Raw genomic sequence first — 15707 nt, 5'->3', positions numbered from 1 at the left:
GCTGAAGTCTTTTCTGCAGTGAAATCACAATGGTTTCTTCACAGAGTCATTTAGGTTAGAATATAATGCCATTAACCCCCAAAATGAGGTGGAGAAGAGAAAAATCGTGAAAGTGGGAAAGAAAAGGGGGGTTCTCACATTGTCATCCAATGATTGCTCTTTTTGGAAAAGAGAACTTCCCCGTACCATGCTCCTTGCCCATCCCCTCCACCTCACATCCCCTTGGTCCACACACAAACTGCATGCATGAAAATTGCCATCATTTTAATCAAAGTGCATTCGAAGCCCACAGGAGCTCACAATGTGAAGTGATTAGAGTGGTCCAGAGGAGTCTTTTAATTAAAGATACCATTGACAAGATAACAATGGTCTGTGAATGTGGTTAATGGGTCTGAATGGAAGGGGCACCTTAATTCAGGAAGAGGAAAGTCACCGGTTTGTGAGTTTGATTGTGCATTGTAAAGGAACAGCACATACTGTAATTATTTTTATTTGTATGTGCCGTCTCTTTTATTGCTCATGCTGGAAGTAGAAATAACCTATCCTATTAAGATATTTAATATATATCACACTTTCCATTTCACTTGGTTATAGCTTAATAAATATGCCAGGAGAAGATGCCAACCCACCCTGGGGCTGCCCTCGTGCTTACTAAAGCAAGCCCTTTGAAAACCGGCATGATCAACCGCCTCCCTCCCTTGGTTACAGTCTTTAAGACAAACCATAACAGCTTCCTAGGACCCCATAAAGTTAGAGGCAGACAGGGAGCTTCACTCTGCACGTGAATTTCAGCTGAAGCATGAAGATAACCCAAAGGTCAGCCGAACCCCTCAAAGATTGTGCAGTGTGCGGGAGACGACAGTGGGTCAGAAGGCAGCAGCAGAGGGGTCTTGAGGTCCTAAATTTAAAGTGGACAAACCGTGAAAAGCCCAGTGGTAGACAGAAGAATGGCACCCCAAAGACATCCATACCGTCACCCTGGCACCTTACATGGCGAAGACCTGGCAGATGGGATGAAAGGTTAAGGACACTGAGAAAGAGACCATCTGGATTATGCAGGTCAGCCCACAGAAGGATCCTTCTAAGAGGAGACAGGAATGTCTATCAGATAATGAGATTTGAGGATGTTACAGATCTCACCGATGGAAGAAGGGGTTTCCACCCAATGAATGCCAGCGACCTCTAGAAGCTGGGAGAGGCCAGGAAACAGATTCTTCTTCAGAACCTCGAGCAGGAATACTGCCCCGCTGACACCTTCATTTTAGCTCCCTGGGACTTCTGTCTACATAACTGTAACACAAATGTATGTTGTTTTGATCCAGTAAGTCTATGAAGGGTTAGTGGCTCAGTCATGTCCCACTCTGCGACTCCAGGGACTGGAGTCCACCAGGCTCCTCTATCCATGGAATTCTCTAGGCGAGAATGCTGGAGTGGGTATCTATTCTCTTCTCCAGGGAATCTTTCTGACCCAGGGATAGAACCCGGGTCTCCTGCATTGCAAGCAAATTCTTTACCATCTGAGCCACCAGGGAAGGTAAGATCCAGTAAGCCTATGGAACAGCAATGATAGGAGACCAACACAAGCATCTGTTGTGGCCACACTACACTCCTCCAAGTGCCGTTTTCCTTTCTCCAGCGTCTGTGAATACCATCTTAGCAATTCCAACATTACACCTTCGAGGTTCAGGTTTTGGAGACCACGTCCCAGAGAACATGTCTCTTCTACTGCTGGTACCCCCATCCAACACCACAGGACTCCCACCACTAACAGGGGATTCCGATCCCAGCTCTGTCACAAGGAGGTGTGACTTCAGCCCTGTCCCTCCACCCCGTGCCACACTCTTCTGTCTCCTTAATGGTGTTGACCTGATCACTCCTGTGTCCCTGCCCTGCCCCCACCCAAATGAAGTGCTTCTTTGACACAGGATTTGGGTTCCTCCAGAGAAAGCCGTTTTCCCCATCCAGAAAGGCAATGAGTAAACAACTTAGCAGATAATAAAACCTGTCCCAGCACCATACCACCTAGATCCACTCTTCTCCCCTCTCTCTGGTTCACTGTAAAGCACTCTCCCTAAGCCATCATTATTCCGCTTCTCCTAGTAAACAAAGCTAAACGCCGACGCTGCATGAAAGATGAGGTTTAAATTGTGTCTAGGAGCTGGTGATTTACACATGATTTGTGATTCCTTTAGTATATTAATTGGTAAACACCCAATGAATGTGTGTGTAAACTAAAGCCGCCGAACATATGCAGACAGTTGAATCTCTCAGTGGGGTGTTGCTCACATTTCAGCAAAGTCAAATCCTCATTCCAGCCTGTGTGTAACTGCCCCCCCAACCCCAAATCCCACGTGCCAACTCCCCACCCATGATCCTATTTCAGATAATACCAAGTGGGTGACACTGATCTTTAAGCCTTTTAATAGTAAAGCCACATGCTTTCATCCTCTGTAAACGGTGCCGGTTGCTTGTTGTAATCCACTGTTCTAACTGCTCCTCTTCTGCCCCAACTAATGGTGTAGAATAGTGTGAAGAGCTTGTAACATTATTTCCAGTGACTGCTCATCAACACCCCAGCCGGGCAGCCTTCTGTATTAATACATGTACTATTTAGAGAAAGGCGATGTAGGAGCTGACCCTGTGTATTCGCATTTTTCAACAGTAGTGGTGGTTGGTGGTGGCTTAGTCACTAAGTTGTGTCTGACTCTTGTGACCCCATGGACTATAGCCTGCCAGGCTCCTCTGTCCTTGGGATTCTCCAGGCAAGAATACTGGAGTGGGTTGCCATGCCCTTCTCCAGGGGATCTTCCCACTGCAATTGAACCCGGGTCTCCCGCACTGCAGGCAGACTTACCGTCTGAGCCACCAGGGAAGCCCACTGGAGCTGAGTCCCCCAGGAGACCTAGTCACGCTGTTGGGGTTGCCTGATGTGCCATGCTGACTTTCTAAAGGGCCTGTCTCTCTGGGATATCCTGAGATGGTGTTTCCTACTGATCTCAAAGGTTTGGTCAGAGCTGTGTGGTGACACACGCATCAGACTCGAGTAAGATGAGAAATCATAAACCTCAAACCGTGATTTTTATCCACAGCAACGTTAGCACTGTTGGTCAGTACGAGGATTTCAGGGAAAAGAGAAAAAGAAAATAACCGTTAAAATGCTGTATCATCTCAGGTGGAAAAGTGTAGGAGGCTGGAGCCAGCTAAGTATAGCTTTCATCTATCGGCTTTTTATGTCTGTTCCATTAAAATATGATTTAATTATGGATCGACCCAGGGTCTAGCATAGTAAAACTATCATTACCTTCCTATGTGCATTCCTGAGTGATGCTCTGGGGAAAGGTGATCAGAAACCTACATTCATCTGTAACGTAGACCATAGGAGGAGAGGAGAGAGTGATGATTACCAAGCACAGCGTGGCAGACGACAACAACAGTCAAAACCGCGTCTTTAAAAATGGAGCTGAGTGTTTTGTTTGAAGAGTGGCACACTGCAAGCCTAGAATCGGGTCAAAAGATGTTGAGAACAAAAGCCAAATGTGTCCGGATGCAGCTCCAGACCTGCCATGGGCATGCCACCTTGCAGCTGACCTTCACCGTGACCTTCTGTTGACCTTCGTGGGCAGATGGTACTGCAGAATGTGAGTCCCCATGTGGCAAGGTCTGGACCACAACCTTGCCACCACCAAGTTCAGAACCACCATCACATTCTATGCAGTTGTCATCGACCCTAGTGATTTCATTGTAGGGATTCTGAACCTGAGCCCCTCTTCATTAGTATCTTTTTGTTTGCTTTTGACAGAATTTCACATTTAAGGAAAAGCTGCAAGAATAGTACAGGTGACTCCTGAACATGGCTTTGAGCTGGATGGGTTCACTTTTCAATAGTCAATAACTACAAGCTGTGTGTGGTTGGATCCACAGGTGTGGAGCCGCAGATACGGAGAACCACGGAAGCTGGAGGACAGCCACAAGATAGGCAGGGGTTTTTGGCTTAGCAGAGTGTTGGTGCCCGTACACTCCCACGTGGTCAAGGGTCCTCTGGATAGAGTTCCCAACCTTCCCTCGCCCGGATTCACGAACGTTAACACTTTAGTGTGTGTTCTGTGCTCTGCTGTTCCTCTCTCCGTGTGTGTAAACACTGGGTTAGCCAAAAAGTTTCTTCCAATTTTTCCATGTTAGAGGCAAACTTTTGGCCAACCCAGCACACACACACACACAGTTTTTGACCATTGTGAATAAGATATTCCTTTGCCCCCAGATACTTCATTGTGTATATCCTAGACACAAATTGTTACATGACCAAAGCAAATTATCAAAATCGGGAAGTTAACATAGATACAATACTATTATTTACTTCATAGACTTTATTCATATATCACCTGTTATCCAAATAATGTCCTTTATGGCAATAAAAATTCAGGTCCATTCACTACGTTCTGTTATCATGCACTTTTTTGGTCCCTCTTAATCTAGTACAGTTCCTAATCTTGCTAGTTCATTATGTGGATGGTTTTCAAGAGTCAGATCAACTAGTTTGCGAATATCCCTCAAGTTGGGCTGATATTTGACTAATAAATTCTTATGATTAGTGTCAGTGTAAGTATTATTGGCAGGAATATTACAGAAGTGATGCTTGAGTTCCTTTTGCTTTTTCATATCAAGAAGTATGTTCTGAAAATTAATTGCTTTACTGGCAAGATTAACTGAGAACTTGGGTTAAATGGTGTCTACCAAGGTTCTCAAGTATAAAGTCATGTCAGTCCTTTGTAACTAATACGTACCTTGTGGAAAGATACTTTGAAGCCATGCAAGTAGTCTGTTATTCTTCAACCTTTCACCAGAGCATACAGCATTATCCTATTCATAATCCTTAACTGAGTCAATTATTAATTATGGTCAGTTGTCAAATGATGACTTTCTACACTTATTAGTTGGCTTCTTATTGTATGGACTTCCTGGTGGCTCAGGTGGTAACGAATCTGCCTGCAGTGCAGGTCTGGGTTCAATCCCTGTGTTGGGAAGAATCCCCTGGAGAAGGGAATGGCTTCCCACTCAGGTATTCTAGCCTGGAGAATTCCATAGACAGAGGAGCCTGGCGGGCTATGACTGAGCAACTAACACAACATGGTTTTTTGCTACTGTATAGAAGAGTTTTTCCCTTCCCATTCATTCATTCATTTATATCTGTATCTTTCCTGGTTCCTTATTTTATTCAATGGGTTATCATCCTTTACTACCATTATTCACTTTGATGCTCAAAATGTTCCATACTTGGTCACTGGAAACCACTGGTTCCTATGCTTTCTTCATAAATATTGTGAGCGCTTGTGGCCTATAATGGGCACTGGGCAGGGGTACAACAATAAAATAAAAATAATTAATAGTACAGTGCATTGGAAGGCAATGAGTATAAAATAAAAGAAAGATCAGCTCGCTTTCAGGGTAAGAATGTTGCAGTGACATTGCTCAGGCATGACTGGGGAAATGCCTTGTTAGTTACTGAAGGAAAGGGAGCAAAGGTCTGTGGGGCATGAGAGAGCTAGTTGTGGGGACATCTGAAGGAAGATTCCAGAGCAGGAGAAATAGCTCCACTTCCGTAAGTGGGGGGAAGAGGGCAAGATGTTGGCATTTTGAGTGGGGTTCCTCTGACTGCTGAGTTCAGCAGTGACCGTGATGGAAACACGAAAGCACTGCCAAGGTGCCTTCAGTTCCCATAGCTCGCATCCCAGTTCCCATAGCACTTCCAGTGTCTTCAGTTCCCATAGTACTCATCCTAAGGCATTGGAAATCCCCTTAAAGCACACATGTTGAGATAAGGGCAATCTATTGAATAAATTTTGGAGTAGGAAACAGCAACCCACGTCAGTATTCTTGCCAGGAAAGTCCAATGGACATAGGAGCCTGGTGGTCTACAGTCCATGGGGTTGCAAAGCGTCGGACACAACTGAGCATGCACACATGCATACGTTGAATGAAGCCGCCATCTGAAAGCACAGTTGCTGTAAGAATAAGACTCATAAAAAGGCAGGAGAAATGGGAGTTGAGGATTGAGAGGCAGAACCCTCACGCGTGGAGCACATACTAGGTGCTTTTTTGGCTTTACTTCTTTTAACTCCAGAACAGTCTTAGAGTATATTCTTTTTTTTTTCCTTTTTGGCCACACTGCACATCATGCAGGATCTTAAGTTCTCTGACCAGGGATCGAACCCACAACCTTTGCCTCAGAAGCACAGTCTTAACCACTGAACTCCCAGGGGAGTCCTCGAGTAGATGTTACGTGTTGTGAGAGGCAAGTGAGGCTCCACAGGGCTTTCCCTTCTACCACCCTGTCTGGTTTTCTTGACCCAATAAAGGTCAGTGGAGGGATGTGGTGTCAGAGACGGTGCCATGAAGCACATAGAAAGGACACGATAAAGTTCCTTTCCCCAACTTCTGTATTCTCTGCGGCTCCTCTGCTACTCTCGGTTCTCTCGCTGGTAACTCACCCGGGTTAGCCATGTGGGGCTTTCTGTCTTGCCAGACTCCCAGAGAAGAGGCCCCGTGCCCTTTACTAGCACCCTCTCCTGCCATGTGTATTTATTTGCTGTTTGGGGACATCAAAGCTAAAGAGATGGCAGAATTTTCCCCAGAACTCTCAGCTGCACCGCCAGAGCAGAAATTTGAATTCACAACCATGTTTCCATACAGTTGATCATTAAAGCCACCTGCTTATACAGACCTGGCTCTTAAATTATGGATCTTTTTATATCAGCATTCATAAACATGTACAGCATATATATGGAGAAGAGGCAGGGGCTGGTAACAAAATGAAAAAATTAAATAGCAAACATCTCATGCAACCAGACTTTTCATACACTAGTGTGTGTGTTGCACAGAGAGGCTGTTCATATTATGGTCCAGAAAATCACTGCTGTTATTAGTTCCCAGTTACTGGTAGCTCACAGCAATTTTAGAAGAATGTGTTGCCCTTTTTTTAACCCCTAGCAAGAGCATGAATACTTCCTTGGTGTATGTACTACTAGATTGGCCGAAAAGTTCATGGGGTTTCCCATAACATCTTATGGAAGAACCCAAACAGACTTTGCTGAACTCAATATGATGTGGGCAAACTTAAATGCCATCTACACCTGCCTTGCAAATCTTTGGTTTTGCCCAGTTATGAGCTTCTTCCCTCAGCCCTGTTGCGCCCAGACGTCCTAGGTCTGTATCCATGACTCTGCTTGGATGACATTTTTTTCCTGCATCTTCGTTTGGGACAGAGGACCAGCCATCTCCTAGCACCAACAGAGAAACACAGTGCGTCTGGCCACAGGGCTCAGGAGCTCCAGAAATCAGAAATCTGGGGTGACTTTGCCTCCATCTCTTTGGCTGACTGCTCTGTGATCTTATGTTGTTAATACCTGTGCACACAGGTGTGTGGAGCACTTTAATTACTATTTGTAAATCTCCCTGATTGCCCCAGATAGAAGGTGGCAGAAAAGGGCAAATCATTATTAATCACAGGGGGGAAAAAAACAGAGCGATTAAGTTTTGTTCCTTCCCCAGAGACAGACCTACACACACGGACACTGTTTTCACAGTAGGAGGATTAGACAAAAGTCTTTATTTCCTTTGCGCTTCTGGAAATGTCCAATGTCTGCTTAATGCGAAGTGCCATCCCAGGTCCCACCCAGGTTTCTACGTGCACCCTCTCCAACTCCTAATGCTGTTTTAAGTTATTACCGAAAGGCGCCTTCTATTCACGAGTGTGAGAGTTCATCTAATGAGCTGCTTTCAGTTCATTTGGCATTAAATAATTCCCCCAATTCCCATATGTTTGAACAATATGTTCAACAAGGGGGAATGCTTGTCTGAAAGCTATTAAAGTTCTTTGAGGAGCTTGTCCTCCGTCACTCATATGCACGCTAGCTATCCCTGTCTGTGAGGATGCAGGCAGCAATTACCCGGAAAACGTTCTAATGGCCGCTGGCAGGCATCCACGTGCAGACTGCCGCCTCGTGCTGGCTAGAGCCCTTACTGGAAATTCGCATTCAAGTCAAATCAAGAGTAGAGCATTCTAGGCTGTTCACAGAATATTCATGATTACTAATACCTGACTTTCCAGACCCACCCACCTCCCCCCAACTTGGCCTGCCCTACTTAGAGACATAAATGTATAAAAGGTATATTTTCCGTTTTGCCTATGCTTTGCCTGGAAGGGAAGAGCTGATGACTTTGGTTGCCTACGAGGAAGGCTGACTTTGGGGAAGGCAGCTTCCTGGGGAGGGAGGAAGACCCTGTGATGATGCTCAGGTCTGCTGTAGGTACAAGAGATGGAGATGCTCCTCCTTGCTTATCTGCCTTGACTTTTGTTGCAGCAGCAAATTATAGATAATGAGCTACAGGGTGACTGTGACTGACCAGAGAGGGAAGCAAGCAGTGTCAACAAAAGCAATTCAGAAATGAACATGTTAGATGTGCTCGTGGAAAACCTGGTTGTTAATACAAGACCCAAGAAAAGGTAGTATCTTTTAGTACTAACTTCATCCTGCTCTTTTGAAATCAGGGATGACATTCTTAAAGGCCCTTCCTCGGTAAGATGAGAGAAAGCTTAGGCAATAATACCAATCCTAGCTCTCATATCACATTGTTCATCTGAGAATCCTGAATTGCTTTACAGACTATATTCTGAATCAGGATATTTCTTACAAGCGAAAATACTGGGGAAAAAAATCAACTAGCTTTTTCTAAAACACATAGCAGTTAGGGGAAATGGGTAGACTTCTGGGTTCTCATTGATTGCTGTCCTATAACCCACCCCATCTTACTGTTTAGGGACAGAGATTAAAAACAAAAGCCACAAAAACGGAACAGGGAGGCATCCAGTCAGGTGGTATTTCCTTTTAGTCAAATTTCTTTGATCTGTTCCATGGCTCTGCCTTTTTGTTGTAAATTATTCACAATACAGGAAGATCTGAACACCAGGTTTAGGTAGAATGATTTTAAATTTATAGCTAAAATAGGAAAATATGAAAGATACATATTTATGTATTTGATTATATAGTTTATAACTGTCTACTGTGCCATCACTATAAAACTTGTGTATTTGCACATTGGCAGAAAATAAAATGTTTTTGAAACCAGAAGAGACATTCAATCCATATTCATTTGAAGTATTGCTTTGTTTACAAAAGTAATTTATTTTGTTGCTGACTAGCATTAAACGTATTTGTAGGAGGAGTTGTTGGGATTACCAGATTGGTCATTTCTATGACAGTTTTGGCTTTGGTCATTGATAATATCATCAACAAGAATAAGGATTCAGCAGCTGGTGTGTGACATGCCAGCCAGGTCTTTTCTTTCTTCTGTTCTGCCCTGTCTTTGTGAAGAAGCATTTGTCATTTTGTTTTTCAAAATCTAGATATGAACTCTAGGATCACCCTTAGTCTGTATGCTTGAGTGATTCAAGATAGATGTCTGTAGTCCTGACCAGGTGCCCTCCAGGAGGTGGTGTTCCCCAGGAGGGTGTCCCAGGAAGGGTTTTGCTAATAACCCGTGTAACTAAATTCTCATCCAGGTATCCCCCCACTCCTTTACATGTTTCTCTCTTTTATTCTTTCCCAATCGTACAGCCTCCAGTCGGATGGATCCGAGGTGCTCCTGAGCCCAGAAGTCACCTGTGGTCCCCCTGACATGATCGTCACCACTCCCTTCGCCCTGACCATCCCACACTGTGCAGACGTCAGCTCTGAGCACTGGAACATCCATTTAAAGAAGAGGACCCAGCAGGGCAAGTGGGAGGTGAGACCCAAGAGCCTTCCTTAAAAACAAACAACAACAACAACAAAACGGCTTTAGGGAGTTTGGAATGGACATGTCTACACTGCTATATTTAAAATGGATGCCCAGCAAGGACCTACTCTATAGCTCAGGGAACTCTGCTCAGTGTTATATGGCAGCCTGGATGGGAGGGGAGTCTGGGAGAGAATGGATACGTGTATGTGTATGGCTGAGTCCCTTCACTGTCCACCTAAAACTATCACAATATTGTTAATCAGCTATACTCCACTATAAAAAGCTTAAAAAGAAAAACACGCAGGGTTTAGTTTCCACCTGTGGAATGGAATTCACTTTACCTTCTCTTCACACAAGTCAGCTGTGAAACTGTGAGCATTTGCTTGTTTTTCAGGGGGTTGGTGGCCAGTATTTACAACAGCCTCAAGGTGTTGGCTTGGAGAAGGCAATGGCAGCCCACTCCAGTACTCTTGCCTGGAAAATCCCATGGACGGAGGAGCCTGGAAGGCTGCGGTCCATGGGGTCGCTGAGGGTCAGACATGACAGAGCGACTTCACTTTCACGTTTCACTTTCATGCATTGGAGAAGGACATGGCAACCCACTCCAGTGTTCTTGCCTGGAGAATCCCAGGGACGGGGGAGCCTGGTGGGCTGCCGTCTATGGGGTCGCACAGAGTCGGACACGACTGGGGCGACTCAGCAGCAGCAAGGTGCTGGCTGGTTGTGTGTGTGTCACGTGTGTCGTAATGGGGAAAAGCAGCCAGAGAGGATGTGAAGCTTTTTCCTGTGATTTAGAATACAGCTGTCATCACCCTCACAAGCATGTTCCCCTGTGCACCTGCCCTTCGTGCATGAGACTGCGACTCCTGCCTTGGTTCCCAGGCCATTTCCCTGTCCCAACTGACTTTCCCTGTGGCCTCTGTGGGAATTAGGGAAGAGGCCCAGGGTAAGCCAGCTGTGTCCACAAAAGGAATCACTATCTGTTTTTGCCAAAATAGGGATTGTAACAAATTTATATGGAAGTATTCAGGAACAGAGTAGCTGCTAGGTAGATGTGGCTGAATGAATTCATGCGTTAAAAATCATTTTGTCTTTCCCTGTGTATGTGAACGCATGTAAGAAACAGCACAAAAAAAAAAAAGAAAGAAACAGCATAAGGAGAGAAGAACAGAGACACACTGAGAATCCACAAGGAAAAAGTAAGGACAAGAGAGCCGGTCATAGCAAAGAAAGATTGCAGGGGGCTGGCTATTTTAAGTGAAACCTGATTTATCTGTCTGTTGGGGATTCCTTTGATGTCTGTCTGGGGTCAGTTTGCCTGAAAGCAGATGAATTATCCTGTTGGAACACAATGACCTGTTCCAGCTAGCCCTGGGATCTTACCTCCCAGGAGATGCTTCAGGAGAAGGAAGTAAAAGGAAAATCATGTTTCTTGAGGAGAAGAAAATTCCCAGTCGCTTCAGTGGATTACAGTTACCCTGCCCAGCTCTGTCTTAAAACTCTTCTTTGTTGAAAATGCATTCTGCTATTTATTCAGTTGTGATACAACCGCAGGGTAATTTCCAGGGATGTGAGGTTCCATAGGTTTTATAAAGGGGCTGGATTTGGGACGCTTTTTCATTACATCTTGCTTTGCCTTGATTTTTGCCACATTAGTTTTTCTTCCCAGCACTTCCTCACAGTCATTTACATCCAGACGGTGTTAGATTTACCCTCTATCAAATTGGTCACACATACCTTAGCAGGGAGGGTGAAATACTCTGATACAGCTTATTCAAACCATTCATTGGATGGTCCCTCATGCATGATTTTGATGGAGTGAAAAGAAGATAAAATATTTGAAAGAAAATAAACATTACCTTGAGGATATTGGAAGAGGTTTTCAGAAATAGACCTTTATAAAAAAGCATAAAAGTTTGCTCATTGATGTTAAGGTTCAAGGGTGTTTTTGTTTCGTTTTTTAATTTGGCCTTGGACAAATTAACCGAAAATTGTAGAGCTTTGAAAGTGATGTTTGTTATAACCTACTAAATCGAATTCCTACTCTGCACTGAATATAGCTGTTCCTTCAGCTCCTGATGTCAGCAGTTATTTTGATAAAAGAAAAACATTTAACACCAAGGAAATGAGTTCAATAAAAATATTCTGAAAAAAAGATGTTATGTCCTTGCAAAGTGACTGTTAAATCACATTGTGTTTCCCAAGCTGAGAGAACTCAAGACGCCTTTTCCCAACAGGAAGTGATGTCGGTGGAGGATGAATCCACATCCTGCTACTGCCTGTTGGACCCTTTCGCATGTCACGTGCTCCTAGACAGCTTTGGGACGTACGCCCTCACCGGGGAACCCATCACAGACTGTGCCGTGAAGCAGCTCAAGGTGGCAGTTTTTGGCTGCTTGTCCTGTAACTCTCTGGACTACAACTTGAGGGTCTACTGTGTGGACAACACCCCTTGGGCATTTCAGGTCAGCCTTTTCTCTAGTTCCTCTTGTGGTGTCAGGAGAACGTGGGGTTTCCTAAAGATCGGTGTCAATAGAGAATCTGATTGCGGAGGGCAATTCTGGACAATGAACCCACATCACTGGCTCAATGGGGATACCTGTCTCGAAACAGGAACTGTGTGTGCCCATTGATGTGCTGAAGGTACAATGAGGTACTTGGCACTCAAGAAAAGAGGAGGGGTAAACTAACAGACAATATGGTGTGCTAAATGAGAAAACTGACTAGAAGGGTACGCATAATTCAGGAAGCAGAGGCCCAGTTGCAAGAGAGAAGTCTTTAAGGATCCTTTGGGAACCCTTCTTGGAGGAATGAGATCTGAGACCTAAAGAGGAAGGGATGCCATGTCCAGAGAGGAGAATGGCATGAACCACAGGAACAAGTTATTTGATGTGCAGCTGAGCAGTGAGACGAGTGGTTGGGTCACCTGAAGGTCATAGTTCAGGGACAACAATTATAAATCATCCCTCTCAGTAGGTAGTCCCATGACATCCTGAACACACAGTCTGTTTTTAGGTTTATTAGGGCAGAGATGGTTCCTTTCCATTTTTGCTCCTTTTAATCACATATGATCCTTTTTGAATTAGCATCTCTCAAAGAGTACAGGTTTATTAATAGTAGCAAAAATAATGCAGAAGTGCCTGTGTAAGCTCTGCCTGTATATAAATAGCATAGCTCTCCTGATGCACCTCATCCCAGTCCCAGCTATTCCCGTTCTGAATCGTTAAGCCCATTATGCTTTTCCACAGTAACTACCTTTTAAGAGACTGAGCTGGAAATCTCATGCTTACCAATGGAAGAGAGAAGATGACTTGAATCCTGAACATAAGCCAGTAAAGGTGACGCAGCACCAGCTTATGTGCCCACATTCTCCCTGTCTCTTAAGTAGCAGAGGCCATTATAAAGGGCGTGCTTCAGTATCTGACTGTTCACAAGAGAGCTTTCTCATGAGGGGTGCCTTTTAGTCAAGAACATCAGTGTAAGCAGTTAAACCTCAACCTATGAATGACATCTTAAACTCTTCCTCTGCTTTTTAGACCCTATAATAAGAGGATTTCTCCAAGATAAAAATACCTAACGGACAATGAATAATCAAAAATCAACTGACGTATGATATCACTTATATGTGTAATCTAAAAGCATGACACAAATGACTTCATCAACGAAAGAAACAGACAAGGAAAACAGGCTTAAAGCTGAAAGGGAGGCAGCAGGGGAGAGATTAGGAGTTTGGGATTAGCAGACACACACTATTGTATAGAGGATGGATAAACAACAAGGTCTGCCTATATGGCACAGGAAACTGTATTCCATATCCTGTGATACACCACAGTAGAAAGTGAAAGTGATAAACCACAGTAGAAAGTGAAAGTGAAAATCACTCAGTCGTGTCCGACTCTTGGCGACCCCATTGACTATACAGTCCATGGAATTCTCCAGGCCGGAATACTGGAGTGGGGAGCCTTTCCCTTCTCCAGGGGATCTTCCCAACTCTGGGATCAATCCCAGGTCTCCCACATTGCAGGCGGATTCTTTACTAGCTGAGCCACCAGGGAAGCCCAAGAATACTGGTGTAGGTAGCCTAAAACCACAATAGGGAAGACTATAAAAAAGAATGCATCTATGCATATATCTGAAGAACTATGCAGGACAGCAGAAATGAAGCCAACATTGTGAATCAACTACACTTCAAACAGGAAATTAGCTGAGGTGACTACCACCACTGAATAGTTAGTTGTAAAATGCGCCATCACACTATTTGGGTGTTTAGTAACTCAGGCAGATTTTGAAATCTCAGTAAACATGGAGGACTGGGGTGGATTTCCAATCTCCTGTGTCATATGGGTAACCCACTGCTAATTAGGGTTGCCCTGAGGATCTGTTCATCACAACCACCTTGGAATTAAGACCTCATAACCAGTTTGGATTTTGCTTTGAATAACACTCTCACTGCTAATGTATATACCAGCAAGTTAGACATTTGCCCAAGGAATTTCTAAATGACTTGCAGATAATGTATTTTCATTCCTACTGATTGCTACCAGATTCTAGAATAGCTCAGCTGTTCACAGATGAATTGCCGTGGGAATCATGAAAATGAAGCTCAAACCACAGCTTTTCAAACCGTTATCCATTCCTGTGGGTAGCAGATCCTTTTTAATCAATGCTTGAAAAACTGGCATGCTCCTGCTAATTGAATATAAATGTCTTTATTTCATTGAGAGGGACTTCCTAAAATTCTTTAGTTTTGCTGTAGAGAAATGTTTTCCAGTGGAGATACCTCTGGCCTGTTTGTCGGAATCTATTTACCTCCAGTGATTCCTTCTCTCTCCTATTATGTCAAATAAACCTGATTGTAGAGTTGAGTTGGGTTGTACTTGTTATTGACAGGATGTTTGTGACAGCTGTCATGAGCAGCAAAGGCCATGCTTTTCCCCTGGGGTTCTGAGAGATCACCAGGCTTGGCTGAATAACTTTTCTGGCCTGAATCTGGAAAGATTAAAACATAACTCGTAGCTTTTCTAAACACAACCATTCACTGCCTGGTCTTAGTCTCTGAGTTTTGTGCAAGAAAGGAATCTTGCTTTATGGGTGTTTATCTTGCTAAGTGAACATGTTCACAACCTTCTCCCTGAGTTCATTTAAACTGCCTTCATATCCCAAATCATTTATGTCATATTTTTCATGGCTTCATGTGTGGTATTTAGTTAGAGGGAAATATATAATTACAAAGCCATTAAAATAATTCCACTTGAAGAAAGCCATAGCAACAGTCTAAAAGACTTCACACATTATTATTAGCTCCCCCCAACTTTAGTGGTGTGAGCTGAGCATCTTGTATGCAATGATGAGTCACCTGCTATAACTCTAATAGAAGCCTAACTTCTTAGTCAAAATTCACAGGTAGTTTTTTCATTAAGCATTTCTGCAGAAATTGCCTACCCTGGAATTTGCCTCAGTTATCACTGTAATGAACATGTTTGTCATGATTTGGAAAGGGAGGCCAGCGTGGCTCTGACACTTTCTGTCTTTATTGTAGTGCATCTTTCATAGCTCAAAGAAGTGAAAAAATCTGAGCCCGGCCAGAACTGGGCTTGTAACCAAGAAGGAAGCCTAGTTAAAAGGGCATGGTTGCATTTTCATGTCCCTTCCATCTCCCTGGGAAACTCTTGTTACTGTTCAGTTACTAAGTCTTGTCCAATTCTTTGCAGCCTCATGGACTGCAGCACGCCAGGCTTCCCTGTCCTTCACTATCTCCTGGAGTTTGCTCAGACTCATGTGCATTGAGTCAGTGATGCCATCAATTATGTCCCCCAATTATGTAAATGCTCACCCTCTCACTGGAAATCCTTGGAAGAAGGGCAGCTTCTAGACCCAACTCTCCTGTCTTTGTAGAACTAGGTGGGTACCTGGCCAGATAGTGGCCCCACCAA

General features: G+C 44.0%; 1 protein-coding gene across 2 annotated transcripts in view; it reads left to right on the top strand.

Moving 5' to 3' along the window:
- UNC5D (unc-5 netrin receptor D) overlaps nt 1–15707 on the top strand; it is a 628812-nt gene that overhangs the window by 577016 nt on the left and 36089 nt on the right. For both annotated transcript variants that reach the window (XM_068971067.1, XM_068971066.1), the window contains 2 exons: nt 9612–9780; nt 12012–12239. In XM_068971067.1, the coding sequence (XP_068827168.1) occupies nt 9612–9780; nt 12012–12239 (397 nt within the window). The remainder of the gene's footprint in view (nt 1–9611; nt 9781–12011; nt 12240–15707) is intronic.

This window comes from Capricornis sumatraensis, chromosome 4 (assembly GCF_032405125.1).
Source record: "Capricornis sumatraensis isolate serow.1 chromosome 4, serow.2, whole genome shotgun sequence".
In the NCBI taxonomy this organism is placed as follows: Eukaryota; Metazoa; Chordata; class Mammalia; order Artiodactyla; family Bovidae; genus Capricornis; species Capricornis sumatraensis.
Note: the sequence above shows the minus strand (reverse complement) of the source record. Positions and strands in the feature narration are given on the sequence as shown.